The sequence below is a fragment of the Haplochromis burtoni genome, unplaced genomic scaffold (genome assembly GCF_018398535.1).
Source record: "Haplochromis burtoni strain Fernald_Lab_line unplaced genomic scaffold, NCSU_Asbu1 Contig_147, whole genome shotgun sequence".
Taxonomy (NCBI): domain Eukaryota; kingdom Metazoa; phylum Chordata; class Actinopteri; order Cichliformes; family Cichlidae; genus Haplochromis; species Haplochromis burtoni.
In genome coordinates this window covers 537038-551662 of record NW_024582508.1, presented here as the reverse complement: position 1 = coordinate 551662, position 14625 = coordinate 537038, and the positions used below count along the sequence as shown (strand labels likewise).

At 38.8% G+C, this 14625-nt stretch overlaps 2 protein-coding genes across 4 annotated transcripts in view; one reads left to right on the top strand and one right to left on the bottom strand.

Annotated features, from left to right (window-relative positions):
* hadhaa (hydroxyacyl-CoA dehydrogenase trifunctional multienzyme complex subunit alpha a) overlaps positions 1 to 3575 on the bottom strand; it is an 8645-nt gene extending 5070 nt beyond the window's left edge. The window contains 9 exon segments of the mRNA XM_042224737.1: positions 694 to 816; positions 981 to 1083; positions 1255 to 1374; positions 1452 to 1590; positions 1792 to 1808; positions 1810 to 1923; positions 2046 to 2116; positions 2878 to 2919; positions 3490 to 3575. Of these exon segments, the coding sequence (XP_042080671.1) occupies positions 694 to 816; positions 981 to 1083; positions 1255 to 1374; positions 1452 to 1590; positions 1792 to 1808; positions 1810 to 1923; positions 2046 to 2116; positions 2878 to 2919; positions 3490 to 3556 (796 nt within the window). The 5' untranslated portion in view covers positions 3557 to 3575.
* Positions 3576 to 3808: 233 nt separating this feature from the next.
* hadhb (hydroxyacyl-CoA dehydrogenase trifunctional multienzyme complex subunit beta) lies at positions 3809 to 11233 on the top strand. Of its 3 annotated transcripts, none has more exons than XM_005931556.2 (16): positions 3809 to 3950; positions 5153 to 5220; positions 5406 to 5447; positions 5647 to 5743; positions 5903 to 5947; positions 6510 to 6609; positions 6776 to 6863; positions 7365 to 7552; positions 7659 to 7839; positions 8216 to 8337; positions 9082 to 9161; positions 9255 to 9302; positions 9424 to 9511; positions 9778 to 9852; positions 10486 to 10650; positions 10817 to 11233. In XM_005931556.2, exons 2-16 carry the CDS (start codon positions 5154 to 5156, stop codon positions 10850 to 10852), a joined length of 1422 nt encoding a protein of 473 aa, XP_005931618.1. In that variant the 5' UTR covers positions 3809 to 3950; position 5153; the 3' UTR covers positions 10853 to 11233. The 3 variants fall into 3 exon arrangements, with proteins under 3 accessions (XP_005931618.1, XP_005931616.1, XP_005931617.1); XM_005931554.2 differs by having other exon boundaries at positions 3818 to 3950; positions 5148 to 5220; XM_005931555.2 differs by having other exon boundaries at positions 3861 to 3950; positions 5128 to 5220.
* The last annotated feature ends 3392 nt before the right edge of the window (positions 11234 to 14625 follow it).

Below are 14625 nucleotides of genomic sequence, written 5' to 3'. Positions count from 1 at the left end.
CACACACACACACACACACACACACACACACACACACACACACACACACACTTAGTGACAGGTTTTCATTGTTTGTTGTGTAAATGTGTACAGCTGGTATTTGCCAATTAGAAGATACCATAGACAGTTTATCAGTTAAAATTTAAAATTTTAAATGATGAAACTGAAATTTGACAACCTCCTTGAATTCTCAATGGTGTGTTTTGACACCTTAATGTAAAATCAATAATGACGTGGTTTGTCAACCGCTAAAATGGGCTGCAGGTTTTTCTAAGGGAACTAGTAAGGCAGCGTACTCGCCATTAAGGGTACATGGGAGGTTATCACTACCTTCTGATGCACACCCATTCATTTTGTTCAGACCTGAAATATGACAGAAACCTCTGAAGAGGGAAAGAATTAATCACCGGTTTGAAATGTGTTAGTAATTTTTTTTTTTTTTTTTTGAAGAGACCAAAGACATTTTTTATACTACCTGTGGGCATTTTTTTTCCCTGCTGTATGGCCGAACATTTTGAAATTTAGTCTTTGGGAATTGACTCGCTTTTGGAGTCGGCCTCAAGTGGCCATTCAAGAAACTGCAGTTGGTGGCCCCAACCGCTGGGACTGAAAAAACAAGCCAGTTGCAAATGATTTCATGGAACAAATCCTTGGCGGTATAAAGACAACTGGGCTGAACACGAGTTCACTCACTCAGTCTAAAGCTTTTTTCCCTAGTAAGGGGAATCTTTTTGTTGGCCAAGTCATTAGCAACACCCACTGCAACTTCCTCAAGGTATTCCATCGTTCGTTCCTCTGGAGACTTCAGACCAGGACCTGAAATATAAATATAAAAGAAGCACAGAGAAAAATGAAACATGTCACTAATTGAATGCTCAGTCTTGAGCTGCTAAAAAGTTTAATTCCCCACCACCCTCTCCCTTAAGATTACAACAGAAAAACAGTACATTCATTGAAGAAATGCCACATGTATAACATACCCAGAGGGTCCACAAGCTGGTCCACTAGACCCATCTTCTTGGCTTCGTCTGCTGTGATGTTCTTGCCTGACAGCAGCATATCAAAAGCTCCCAGGAGACCCACCTAAACATGTGCAACAAGCAGAATTGAAGACAGTGAGCTGGTATTGGCCCAAGTGAGAGTCTTGACCTTATTATACTCCTGTGTACTGCAGTAGCCACTAGCACAAGACTGCAGCAATGCTTTCAAGACTTTCACTGAGGAACTGATTAATATGAGTGTGTGCATTTATACCATTTTAGGTAGTCTCTGAGTGCCACCTGCTCCCGGCAGCAGTCCCAACATGACCTCCGGAGTCCCCAGGACTGTTTCTTTACTCTTCGTGGCAATTCTGTAGTGGCAGGCTGTTGCAAGCTACAGAGAAGTTACAAAACTGAGAGTTACTGCCCATATTTTAAGCCAAATTGGCATTTTGACACAAACTGTTGTACCTCAAGGCCTCGACTCAGGCATGAGCCATGGATAGCGGCGACAATGGGGACACGAGACTGCTCAATTCTCCTAAACAACTTCTGAGCTTCCTCACAGAGACTGGCGACCTCCTCACTAGTTGTACAGGACTGAAGCATACTGAGAGCAAAGAAAAAAAAAAATCAAGATAAATTACTCACTTTTCAATTAAGCATATTAAATTTGATCCATTTGACTTTTTTCGTAAAATACGTCCTGGTTTACTTGCACTTTTACACTTACAAAACAAACAAACAAAACAAAAAGCAACACAGAATACACCACACACATCAGAGACTGTGAAAGCCCTCAAAAGCCTACTTGCTATCTGCTCCAGCAAAGGAAACAGCCGGGTTTGCCTGAAACGAGGACAACACTTTTTGAAGATCTATAAAGCCAGATGTCTCCCAACACGTCAGCAAACTCATGCAACTGCAGAGACTGTTTGTTCACCTACACACACAAAACAACAAAATTATGTCATTTCAAGAGTGAAACATGTAGTCAGGACTGTTACAAACTTAATCTCTCTCTAAGACATGTACTGTTTCATATCCACAAACAGACGCACACACCTTCGATGCTGGATCATTGAATCGTATAACAGCCACATCGTCCTTGTACTCGAAGCTGATATGTTTATGAGCTAAAAAAGAGAAAACAGCAATTAAAGAATGAGATAGATTACAATAATATTTTTTTGTATAAGCAGATATTTTACTCAAAAAAAGTGAGAATTTTGTAACGCTTAAGTTTCTTTTTTATAAAACTTTACTTCCCTTTACAACTTTTAATCTGTTTTATTAGATTTAGGCAATTCCATGCATACAGTTTCATGTTCTTAAGCACTGAATTTAAACTTTATTTTGAAGTATTATCTAAATTAACTGCCCAAATAATTACTGAGAGACACTTTGATATGACCTCTGAGGAATGGGACTTGCTTGTAGAAAGACTTTGGTTTAACACTCCAGCCTTGTTTTGCTTGTACTGTGCATGTATATGCTAATGAAACATAATGGAGCAACATTGTTACCAATAGTTTCACATTATTCTCGTAAACTATAATGAGCAGTAACAAGTCAAGCTATAACAAGATAGGAAAGAAAGTACAATGCAGATTTTAAAGATAAATGTTTGCAGAACAGCTGTGCAAAAACCTGTTTTGCTAATCTTTAACAAGAACTAAAGTATGCAAACAGTTCATCTAAATGAGTCAACACTATATGAATATTACTTTTGTTTAAGATAGCACCTGGATGTTGGGGGAACACAGACCACACTAAATTAATACAGCTGAACCTTTACTAAAGAATCGTTGGTTCTTTAGTAAACCACCGATTTGTGATGGATGTGAGTGTACTCTTGGGTATTTGGTGCACCGATCATCATCAAAACCCTCTTTACCTGCCAAATGTGATGATACAGAGAAAATCCGTCTGGCATGACCTAAGAGCAGAAAGAGGCAATAAGAATTTTGAGTGCTCCTGAATAAAAAGGAGAGGCCCTTGACTTTCCTCTAGGACAAGTTTCCCCTAACATAAGGAAAAGAACAAGTTAATACAATTCTGCTAAAGTTAGTCGTAACTGAGCAGAAAGACAGAAATTTAAGACAGTAACTTAGTATTGCAGCCCTGTATGCTGTTATCACCAAAAAACTAAAAACTCTAACATTAAACCTTTTACTGCAACAGACAGTAAACACAGGCGTTACTAACGTCAGTGCAGAATATCTAATTATATGCCAGCTTTTAATAATTAATGTAATTAAAAATGTTTTACCCACAGTTCCATTTGAAAAACATCTCCCTTTACAACGTTTTTTTAAACCACTTGAGTAATTTTTCAAGAAAAAAAAGCAAATTCTGAGTTATTATATTTTCAGTTATCCACTAACAGCTTGAAGTCAAATGCTACCATCGAGTACAAATTCGACAAAGAGTAAATTAAAACGACAAAAATTAAATTAAATTACCTTCAACAACAACAACAACAAAAGATGAGTGATTTTAAATATACCTGGCAATAAAGGGTATTTGCCTGTTGCAAACTTGGAGAAAACACCTGCTGCACGAGTGACTGCCATTTCCACCTGAAGCTTTAGTAAAGCGTCAACCGCAACATACATACAAGTGCAATCAACAAAATCTATTACGATGACTGACCGGTGAGGGCGCAAGAGTACCGTTTAATTTAGGCCGCCGGCGGGGCTTGAAAAGTGTCTTAGTTTAAAAGATTAATATTTCAAGTCATTATTTTTTAGTTTTAGAGAAGGACCTAGTTGTGATGCAGGTTATAATGAATGTGAACAGCACTGTAATTTAGTACTATTAATGTGTGCTTTATTGTTTTGCTTCAGGCACACCGTTGGCCGGCTTAGTCACTGGGTGGGTCCTTTAAAGCAGTTTTTGTAGTCCTGCTGGGTCTGGCCGGTCATTAGACAGGGAAGCAGTGTGCTGGGATATAAACCATAAAAACAGGTGAGCTTAAACGTATCTGGTGAGGTTAGAAAGTTAAAAGCTGTTATACGGGTTCTGCAAACTGATTTTTTTCATCTCAAACACAGCGGCAGGAATTTTTGCTGATTAAATTTTAGCTCACAAGTAGCTAGCTAGTTGAGCTAGTCTTGCATGCAGCTTCCAGCTAAATCGCTGTTTTTATTTTAGATTTCGTCGATACTATAAGGTTATATTTTGTTGCTTTATTTGGACTTATATAATTTGTCGATACGCAGTCAGTATTAGTCTTGTGATTCTGCACATAGGGCTCTGTCATTCTCCAGGAGAGAAATCTAGGTGAAGGGTCAAAGCTAGGGTAGAGGGGGTTGGGCAGGGTGACCGTTGTTGTATGACAAATTAAAGGAAAGTAGTAAACTCCTGAGCCCCAAAATTAGTGGAAGTGGTGGTTCTTATGTGCTATAAGGGGCATTTATTAGGTTTTTTTTTTTGGCATAGTTTGGATCGACTTATGCTCTGAGAAGGAACAGTGACCGAAATCAAGAGGTCATGAGTTCTGACTGATCACCTTTATTCACCTACCTTTTCAGGATGACAGTGCCCCTATCCATAGAGTTTCCGGGGGTAACTGAATGTTTTCATAATTGTGAAAATGATCAGCAGTGCTCTCTGCCAAATATATTTTGGAAGAATGTGTGCATCCTTTCCTATAACCTTCCACAGATTAGCAGAGTCAAAGTCTAGGCACATTGAAACGGTTTTGGTGATGCTTGGTGATTCAGTAATTTTTCAGTTTTATTCATTGAACCACATAATAAAATATAAAAATCCCTGTATACTGAAAAAAGATAAAAATAAGAATTGATAGGAGCAAATTCTAAAGAGGTGTTGTTTAAGATATATGGCAAAGTGATTTTAGTCAAACACAACCAGGACTCAGACATGAAAGTAGAACGGAGTATGATCTGAGAGGTTGTGGTTGTGTAACACTCCTGCTCATGCAATAAGGCTACAATATAATAGTAATAAATATATCCTCCATGGATTGTGTGGTTTCAGGAATTTTTTTTTTTTAAGTCGTTGTGAATTCACACAAAAAAAGTAAGGAATTCTAAGAAAAACACAAAGAAGTCCTAAAATATCCAAATTAATTTAAAATGTTTTGAATCTGAAATGTTGAACATTTCCATAAACTTTGCAGTAACATTTCTTGCCACATAGAACAGAATGGCTTCCATGTTGATGAACCCAATTCGGAGCTGCTCAGTCAGCTCTTCCTGGGCAGTGCGATTTGGTAAGTTGTCATTTGTTCCCATAACAGTTTAATATATTTCAAATATCCATAAGTAATTAAGGAAATACATGACTAAGAGTCAGAAATTAAAGATGCAGTACAGCTGCTTCCAGTTCAATATTAGCATTTAAAATCTGGTACTTTTAGGTTTATAATGATAATTTCTTTATTTTTCTTTGTCTAAGGTGCACGATCTCTCAGTACAACAGCCCAGCTTCAGTCTCAAGGTAAGTTTTTACTATAATGATAATTTTTATCCAGATTATGGCTATGTGTATTATAGATTTTCTTTTTGAAAGCAGAATGGTAACCAAAGCCTTTAATCGCTGATTTATTTGCCTGGACATAATATGTATAAACCTACTTCCCCTAGCAGATGCTGAGATGCCCTTGCTGTAAGTCTTATTTTTAATTATTTTCTTTCAGTTCAAACAAAGAGCAAGAAGACGCTGGCTCGACCTGGTGTAAAGAACATAGTGCTGGTGGAAGGAGTTCGAACCCCTTTCCTGTTGTCTGGAACCACGTATGTCTCGGCTCTTTTCTTTGTGTTCTCACTTTACGTTTATTGTATTGTGCTACACGGAGTACTGAACACTTAAAAAACAGTCAAGAACATTTTGTAGTGGAAAATAATTTTTGTGGCTTAAACAAAAGAAAAAAACTTTTTGGTTGGTCTCTACAGGTATGCTGACCTAATGCCACATGACCTGGCCAGAGCAGCTCTGCAGTAAGTCTATGGTTGCATTGTTTTTCTGATGACTGTCTGTTGAGACCAGCAAAGTCAATGTCAAATGTTTATCTGCAAATTAAATAATAGTTTGCAGATCCAGTTTTGAACTTGTTCTAACTGAATCAGAGGTTTAAATGGGTAAATGCTTGCAGGGTTTTTTGCTCCACAAAGAAACCCTGCAAAAATAATTGTATATTTGGACACTTTTTAGACAAGGCTACCATGATTTGAATGAATGATTTTTCATTTATATGTTGTACTGTGTCACTCTGAACTGCTGATGATCTGTTAAAATATCTCTTAGACTCTTCTAGTCATTATGAAGCAGTAAACATTGTAAGCTTTAAAAGTAATGTGAGGGCAAAGTGCAATGGAGATGAATGAAGTATATCAGTTTACACTAGAAAGAGATGAAGGAAGGCCAGAACAATGATCTGACAGATCATTGTACAAGGTCTTTATGAACAAATATTTATGTTTGTCCCTCGTTAGCAAAAAAAATAAAATTACTCATTCTGTGTGTTTGTTTATATCTTCTTCTTTTTTTTCTTTTATATAGGGGCCTGCTAAAACGGACAGGTATACCAAAAGATGCTGTAGACTACATCATATATGGAACAGTCGTTCAAGAGGTTAAAACCAGCAACGTAGCAAGAGAGGTATGCACACATAAGCACTCTCCCATACACATATCACATATTGTAAATGTTAACTTTAACTTTGTTATTGCGTACTAAAATATAATTGTGGCGCATTTATTATCTGTAAATGCATAATACAATTACATTTGTGTATAATGTGGCTCTATGTTTACTTTGATTTCAGGCAGCACTGGGTGCAGGCTTCTCTGACAAAATCCCAGCTCACACAGTCACCATGGCCTGCATCTCCTCCAACCAGGCAATGACCTCAAGTATGTCCGGAAAAGAAACCTCTTCACTGAGACTCTGTATAATTTGTTCTAAATATCATCATTATTATTATTATTATTATTATTATTGATATTCAGTGTAGTCCTGCATTGCAGTTGCAAAACAGTTGTGTACACTGCAACAGTGATAAACTGCTATATGCGCTTTTTAGTTGTTTACAGCTCCTATGGGCAAGGAGCAAGATGAATAAAATTTAATCCTAAATGAAAAAAGGCATCCGGTCTTAATGTTTAAGCATCAAAATAAACTGTCATACACCAACATTTGGCAGGTTGGAGGTGAAGTCTGTAAAAATGACAGGGGGAGTAGTATACTGATCAGATGTGTCCTCTTGTGTTAAACCAAATCACATTCATTATATTAGGAAAAGTAGGTAAAGCCTATCGATCTTGACCTATTTTCATGCAATTCTTTGATTTTACTTTTGGTTTTTAATGGTTGTTTTAATCTTTAATCTTCATCTTCTTTATCCATCTCTCCAGGTGTTGGTCTGATTGCTGCTGGTCAGTGTGATGCTGTTGTAGCAGGCGGAGTGGAATTCATGTCAGACGTTCCCATTCGTCACAGCCGTAAGATGAGGAAAACCATGTTGTCCCTAAACAAGGCAAAGACACTCGGCCAGAGGCTCAGTCTGATTGGCAGCATCCGGCTTGCACACCTCTCCCCGGAGGTATATATGATTTAACAACTTTCAGTTTTAGTTGATTTCAGAGTGGCTTACTTCTGTTCACACCATATAGTATTTAACCCTCAAATTGTCCGTTGTGCCGTACTAGCTTCCTGCTGTTGCGGAGTTCTCCACAGCAGAAACAATGGGCCACAGTGCTGATCGTCTGGCTGCTGCATTTGGGGTCTCCAGAGTGGAGCAGGATGAGTTTGCACTGCGATCACACACACTGGCTAAAAAAGCCCAGGACGAAGGGCTGCTGCAGGATGTCATCTCCTTTAAAGTGCCAGGTAAACCCAGCTTTACTGTAGATTATGTTATACATTGACTCATTTAGAATATATAAAGACTTCATATTGGCTTTGAGAAATTTTGAATTATACATTTTGATTTTTTGTTATGTTTTTTGCATGATATGGACTAATTCTATCTGAAATAAATATAATTAATAATTAGCAGAAGCTAAAATAATCTGACTGTGCTTGGACATCTATCACTTTTGAAAAAATCGCTTTCAGTCAATTTGGAAAGTGGAGTTAGGGTTCAAATTGAAAATATTAGTTATTATCGAACAAAATATAAGAGGAATGGGCTAGACTTTAGGCTTTCCTCTTTTTAAAAAAAAAAAAAAATGTTTACAATAGAGTGGCATTCATGTCTCCTCAGGTCGTGATATTGTGTCAAAGGACAACGGCATACGGCCATCATCCATGGATCAAATGGCCAAACTAAAGCCTGCCTTCGTTAAACCTCATGGAACAGTCACTGCTGCGAACTCTTCTTTCCTGGTAAAGACACAGAAACGGCGCTAATTGTTTCTTTTGTGTATCTGGGTTAAAGATATGTTTGGTTTTGACAAAATCTTATTCTTTATTAGGAAATAACTTAAAAATCTTTAATCAGGTGCACCCACACTTTATTCAGGAAATTCATTAAAAAACAATCATTACATATACTTTGTGTGAATGAAGCAGCTTCTTCTGCAAGTTCCTCATCCTGTGGTTGAACACCAATTCCACCATCCTAGCAGCTGGCGATAGTAGTCCTTATGCTCTGCAGACTCTTTCATCTCAGTTGAGCAAACACCTGAACCAGTTCTCCACTTGGTGCAAGTTCTGATTAGAGTGGTCCGCCAGCTCACATTGGACCCTCAGATCATAAAGGGGACTAACAGTCCATCATGGTGGAGAAACTCTGGAGACTGCCACAAAAGACCTAACTGCACAGATGATGATGATGAGCAGGCACAGCTCTCATTGGTTAGCAGTCATCAAACTTCAAAATAAAAGCGAAGGGATTGTTCAACTCTGTCATTTTGTCTGATAATAAATGGGGAACAAAATAGATTTTTTTAAAGTTTCCTATACTTGACTTAGGTTGCCCAAAGTCAATATTATATATATGGGAAACCCTTTTATCCTAAACCCTCTTGTTCACTTGTGTCACCATGCTCAAACTAGTTCTTCCAAATTTTCAGTTTTGGAAACTGTTCTTGGATCATGAAGTTGAGATTCTTGTTTGTGTGTCCTCAGACCGATGGTGCCTCTGCTGTGCTCGTCATGTCTGAAGAGAAAGCTTTGGCTATGGGTTACAAGCCTAAAGCCTACCTCAGGTATCAAACCCTGTCTTCTTGGTAGATTAACAATAACTTCTATAATAATGCTAGATTGCACAATATGCTTATTTAAATATTTTATCCTGGCAGAGACTTTGTCTATGTGTCTCAGGACCCCAAAGATCAGCTGCTTTTGGGGTGAGTTACTACTTCTTACTCAGTAGATTTGATTAGATGGTGGTTTCTTAATTGTCTTGAGGACTATTAAAAACAAGAAGACTTATTCTACCTCCATGCTTTCTCTGTTTGATTATTTTAGGCCAACGTACGCTACACCTAAAGTCCTGGAACGTGCCGGCTTGTCCATGAGTGATATTGACGTCTTTGAGTTTCACGAGGCATTCGCAGTAAGTTATTACAATATATTTCAGGGGGGGAAAAGTATGTGAGTCTATGTGATCCATCAATATTCTGTCCGTCTCCACCAACATTTCTGTGTTTGCCTCTAATCGAGTTTCAGCATGTTGTCATGTACAGTATAAATGTTGTCCACATGCAGGAGTAAAATTTGACATGTCTGCTTCATACTCAACACAGTTGGATCAATACAGATCAATTTCCAGGCTGGTTTCCATGGTAACTCGGTGGATATATATTTGTGTGTGTTTTTCAGGGTCAGATCATGGCAAATTTGAAGGCTATGGACTCGGATTGGTTTGCTCAGACGTACATGGGCAGGAAATCGAAGGTAAAGATGGCCGTTGGTCATCTGTTTGCTTTTTCTCAAAAACTAGATCCATGCAGCTCACCTTGATGCTTGCAGCACACTGGAAAACATGAACAGCCACAAAGAATTGAATATGCTTGGATAACAATTATTTTTACACAATCGCATCAAGTATTGTAATGCCTTTCTCACTTTAACTGGGGTCATATAAAAGTTCATCTGAAAGCAGGGAGCTGCCTGATGATTTAGCTTCTTGGGAAAACTGCCAGTGTTATAAGGCTTCTGATCAAGGTGTCATAGACCGATTATTAAGTTATGGGCTTCTCTTACCTAGCTTGGTTAGCGCACTGCATCCAAAGATAGCAATCTTAATACAGCCTTGAAACATTTTAAAAGGGGAGCTGAAACGACCACTGAAGGAGCTGGAGTTTTTGGCACTGTGGCCCTTCCTTTATTTTATAGCCCCAAAGATTGCAGATTGGTGGATATGTGGATAATGTCTAGGCCTTCATTTTTTGTTAACAGCATCAACAATTCTTTCTGTTGAGGTCAAGTGGACATCCTCAGCTGAAATCCATTCACCTGAGCTGATGTCCTGTTGAGTTTTCACTGGTGTTTACATCACTCATGACCTGATGGTCGCTATGTGTGCAGGTTGGGACTCCTGCCATGGAGAAGTTCAATCTGTGGGGTGGTTCTCTGTCTTTGGGTCACCCATTCGGTGCCACTGGCTGCAGACTGGCAACCGCAGTAGCAAACAGACTGAAGAAGGAGGGAGGACAGTATGGGCTCATAGCAGCCTGTGCTGCTGGAGGACAGGTAACACACTCTGATTTTACATTTTGAAATTCAAAACTCCCAAAGTGATAAGATTTGTTGTGACTGAGAGATTAACATTTAATAGACCTCAGAGTAATATATTTGTATTAAGACTAACATAGTCGCTATTTTGTAGTATAATTTCTTCTTTTCTTGTCTATTCCAGGGTCATGCCATGGTGATCGAGGCTTACCCCCAGTAACACAGTTAAAAACCATTGGACAGACAACTACACATACATTCTCTCTCTCACTCACACACACACATCGATAAAAGAGAGTGTACGGCCACCACTTTGCCTGTATGGGAGAACAGTCAGATACAGTATGAGTGTCTTTGAAGGATCTCTTGTAAATGTAACTTTGCTTAGGGGCTTTTGAATTTAAGCAGATTGTCGATGAGGAATGTTTTTTTGTTTTGTGGACTCGAGCAGTGTCTCGAGAGCATTATCAGCGAGTCCAACATAACATAACAAAGTTTTAGCTCTAAGAAGAGCAACAGTGAGCCTAATGTAATGTTTCTAATACGCTGTAATAATTTTTTTTCTTACTGACTGTTGGAATTAAACGGTGTGTTAATTACACTGGGACTCATTTCTGTTGTTCCTGCTTAACTTTTGTACTAAATGCATCTGATTTTGGCTAGCGGTAAGAAACAAGTTGTAACTAGTAATAGAATAGAAAACTGTGGATCTGATCAATTTCTAATGGCCAGCAGCTGGCAAATCCTCTGGTTGTTTTTCATAGTTTCAGGTTGAATTTAATCAAACAGGAAGTCCATTAAAGGTCAGAGAGGATGATTGTCCAGAGATACTGGCATTTTTATAATGTGTGTGGTGAGAAAGGATGATGCTAAAAGTGGATTTTTGTTTAAACACAAATATAGCTTATGTGTTCTGAGCATTAAGGCTGGGAGCGCAATGCTCAGGATGGGAAAGTGACTGAAAAATGTCATTTTCATTGTATAAGCATTTAATATTTTGTAACAAGAATGTATGTATCACAGAATGTATCAGTTTTGAAGAAACAGTTGAGTTGAACTCTGCAATATAGGTACAGATGCAAACAGAAAATGAAACAGTCTATCTTTTAATCATGTAGAATTTCATATATTAACAACATTGGTCTTTGTTCCTAACATTTTGTCTCCCTTCTGGGTGAGATTTGCATTTTTTCTGCTGATAGAAGGCCTCGATGCACGGACAACAACTTCAAGCAATGTGTTGATGATCTATGTTTTATTCAGCAGGGACTGAAACTGTTGTGAGGAGGGGAAAAAGATCAATGTATAGAAAGCTTTGTGCTGCAGATAACAGAATTTGGGTAGAGGGGGTGCAGAGTCTACTCTTAAAGTCTTAACAGCTTCCTAAATTTGCATTGCCAAATTTCTTTCTTTTCTTTTTTTTTATTTTTTTATTTGCATTTGCATCCCGGCCTTGTTCCAAGATGTGTCAGCAGTAGACTGTCTTTGGATGCAGCTGCACTTAATTGATGGTGAATAATGCTGTCTGCTTCTGACGAGACGACTGATGTTAATGAGGAGCTAAAGAGGGATTGCTCAGGCTTCCTGGTGATTTAAAACAACATGAATATGGAAAATTGGGAATATGACTGGCAGGTGACTTAAAAAGTTCAGGTTGCAGTGGTATCATCCTGATGTTCAAATTGTGGGGAAAAGCTGAACTTTTAGTGTTTGTCTAATTGACAGCGGGATGGGTAAATGTATAACAACACATTGCCTCGTTTCTGCCTTGTGTGTATGTGTGCGATCCCCTCAGCGCTCACCGGGGACTGTGCTCAATACACACACCTCTCAGGTTGGGGGCTTGTTAACATAACTTCAGTCAGACATTTCCGTTTAAAATGTATTTAAAGATTTAATTCTTCCAGCTTAAGGAATCCTTGACTCTGAGCGGGAGGAGCTGATTAATGCAGCCGAGCCTGTCACACGGGCTACAGGCAGAGGGAATAAAACCAATGTTTTATTGCCAAGGCAAAACGGAGCTCAAATGTAAATAGCAGGGAGATAGACAGAGAGGGGTTTTGTGTTTATAGAGCTTCAAAACCGCCTCAACCCTGCGAGACACCGGAGACACGCAGACACTCACCGATATAGCGGGCCGCCTCCCTGCCACAGCAGGGCTTTGATCAGACGGAACCTTTTATGGAGAATGACTGGCGAATGCACCCGCTGCTGTCACTACAAATCTACCTCACGGAGCGCGCGGGGAAGCGGGGAGGGTGTGTGTGGGGATGGGTGGATGGAGGGTGCGGGGAGAAAGGGGGGGAGTCGGCGTGTTCGCGCGGTGCAGGGAGGGGAGGGAGCCGGGGAGAGATCGGGAGTTGCAGCGGTGTCTTTCATCTCGTCCTAGCCGGCTCACACGCGGGGCGGCACCTGCTGAAAGCTGCGCTTGACTCACCTGCTCCCGTGCGCTCAGTGTGTGCGCGTGCACGCGTGTGTCGTGAAACAAGTGTCAGTGCGCTGTACTGTAGCACTGCACCGGGGAAGAAAGCAGTGATTGTGGCACAGAAGACGACCGAAGCCACTAAATATTAATATAATATATGTATTTGTGTTTAATGCTAAATATATAATGCTTTTTTTTGTAAGTCATGGGCATAGAAGCTTTCGGTTAATTTTAAAATACATGGTTGAATTTAAAGTTATACATTTACAAAAAGCAAAACTACTCACCGCAGCCACTGTTGTTATGACACTACCTACTACAGATAGACGGATTGATCCAAATATCGATCTTATCGCAAATTCATCAACACTAACGCTTAATATCGATACTTTGTTTCCAGCTTCAAAGTCCAGTATGTAGCCCTTTTTATAATCTTTTTTTATTTTCTTTTTGGAAATAAAAAAATATTGCTGCCTGTCAGCCAGTATCTTAAAAAAGTATTAAATATTGGTGAACGTGTGTACTTAAACATATTCTGTATATAAACGTTAAACGCAGCTTCGCCAATGGGAGGTGCTTTAAACCTGCGCTGAGTGTAATGGGCAGCAGGGGGCGACTCCTCTGGATGCAAAAAGACGTGGATATATCAGACATTTTGTTTCCAAGACAAGTCTTAAAGAAAAGCCAAGATTTCAAAACATACTTTTGTTATAATTTTTATTTATTTATATAAGTGGTATATAGTAGTTTGCCCCCACCACTTTATAAGAAGTCATTCCAACAAGCTGTCTTACTGCCCCTGGTTCAGATCCACCATTGATAAGTCTTTTTTTTTTTTTTTTCCAGAAATGATGTCTGATTTATAAGTGCTTCCTTAGTTTGTTTGGTACTTGTAATTGATGATCATTTGCAGCTACAGTGGGCTCGTGTTTGGGGAAGTGTTATATCCACTCACAGCAGAAAGGCCTTGACATCCCCCCACAAACCTAAACAAGCAAAACAGGAGGGTATCACAATCCCGCAATCACTGCCAATTAAAAAACATTAAAATGTAATATCAAGATTTATATGAGAAAATTATTACCACTCTCATACAACTAATGTGAAATCATTTGCATTAAGTAACCTGTCCAAAGACAGATTTAACAGAGCATTCAAATCAATGCGTCTAAACCTCATAAATTAAAGTGTGGATTTGTTTTTTTTTGTGTGTGTTTTTTTGTACAAATGTGTCACACGATACACATCAAGCATAAAACAATTAAATATGAAACAATTGGCCCATGATTACAAACAACTATTATTAAAAACACGTGTTATCCACTAATTAGACTGAAACCACCATTGTCATTTTTTTTTTCCTCAGCTAGCAGATGAGCTAAACAACAACAACAACAACCTTATTCATGATGAAAGCAGGACACCAACTGCTGGTAAATAGTAAGCATAACAACTCATAGCTGACCTCTTCAGATTAATCTGTTCTCGTTCACAATCATCTGATAAGAAGTTAAAATAGTCATGCTGTGATCCAAACGTACAGTGAGCATAAGAAAATTATTTGACTG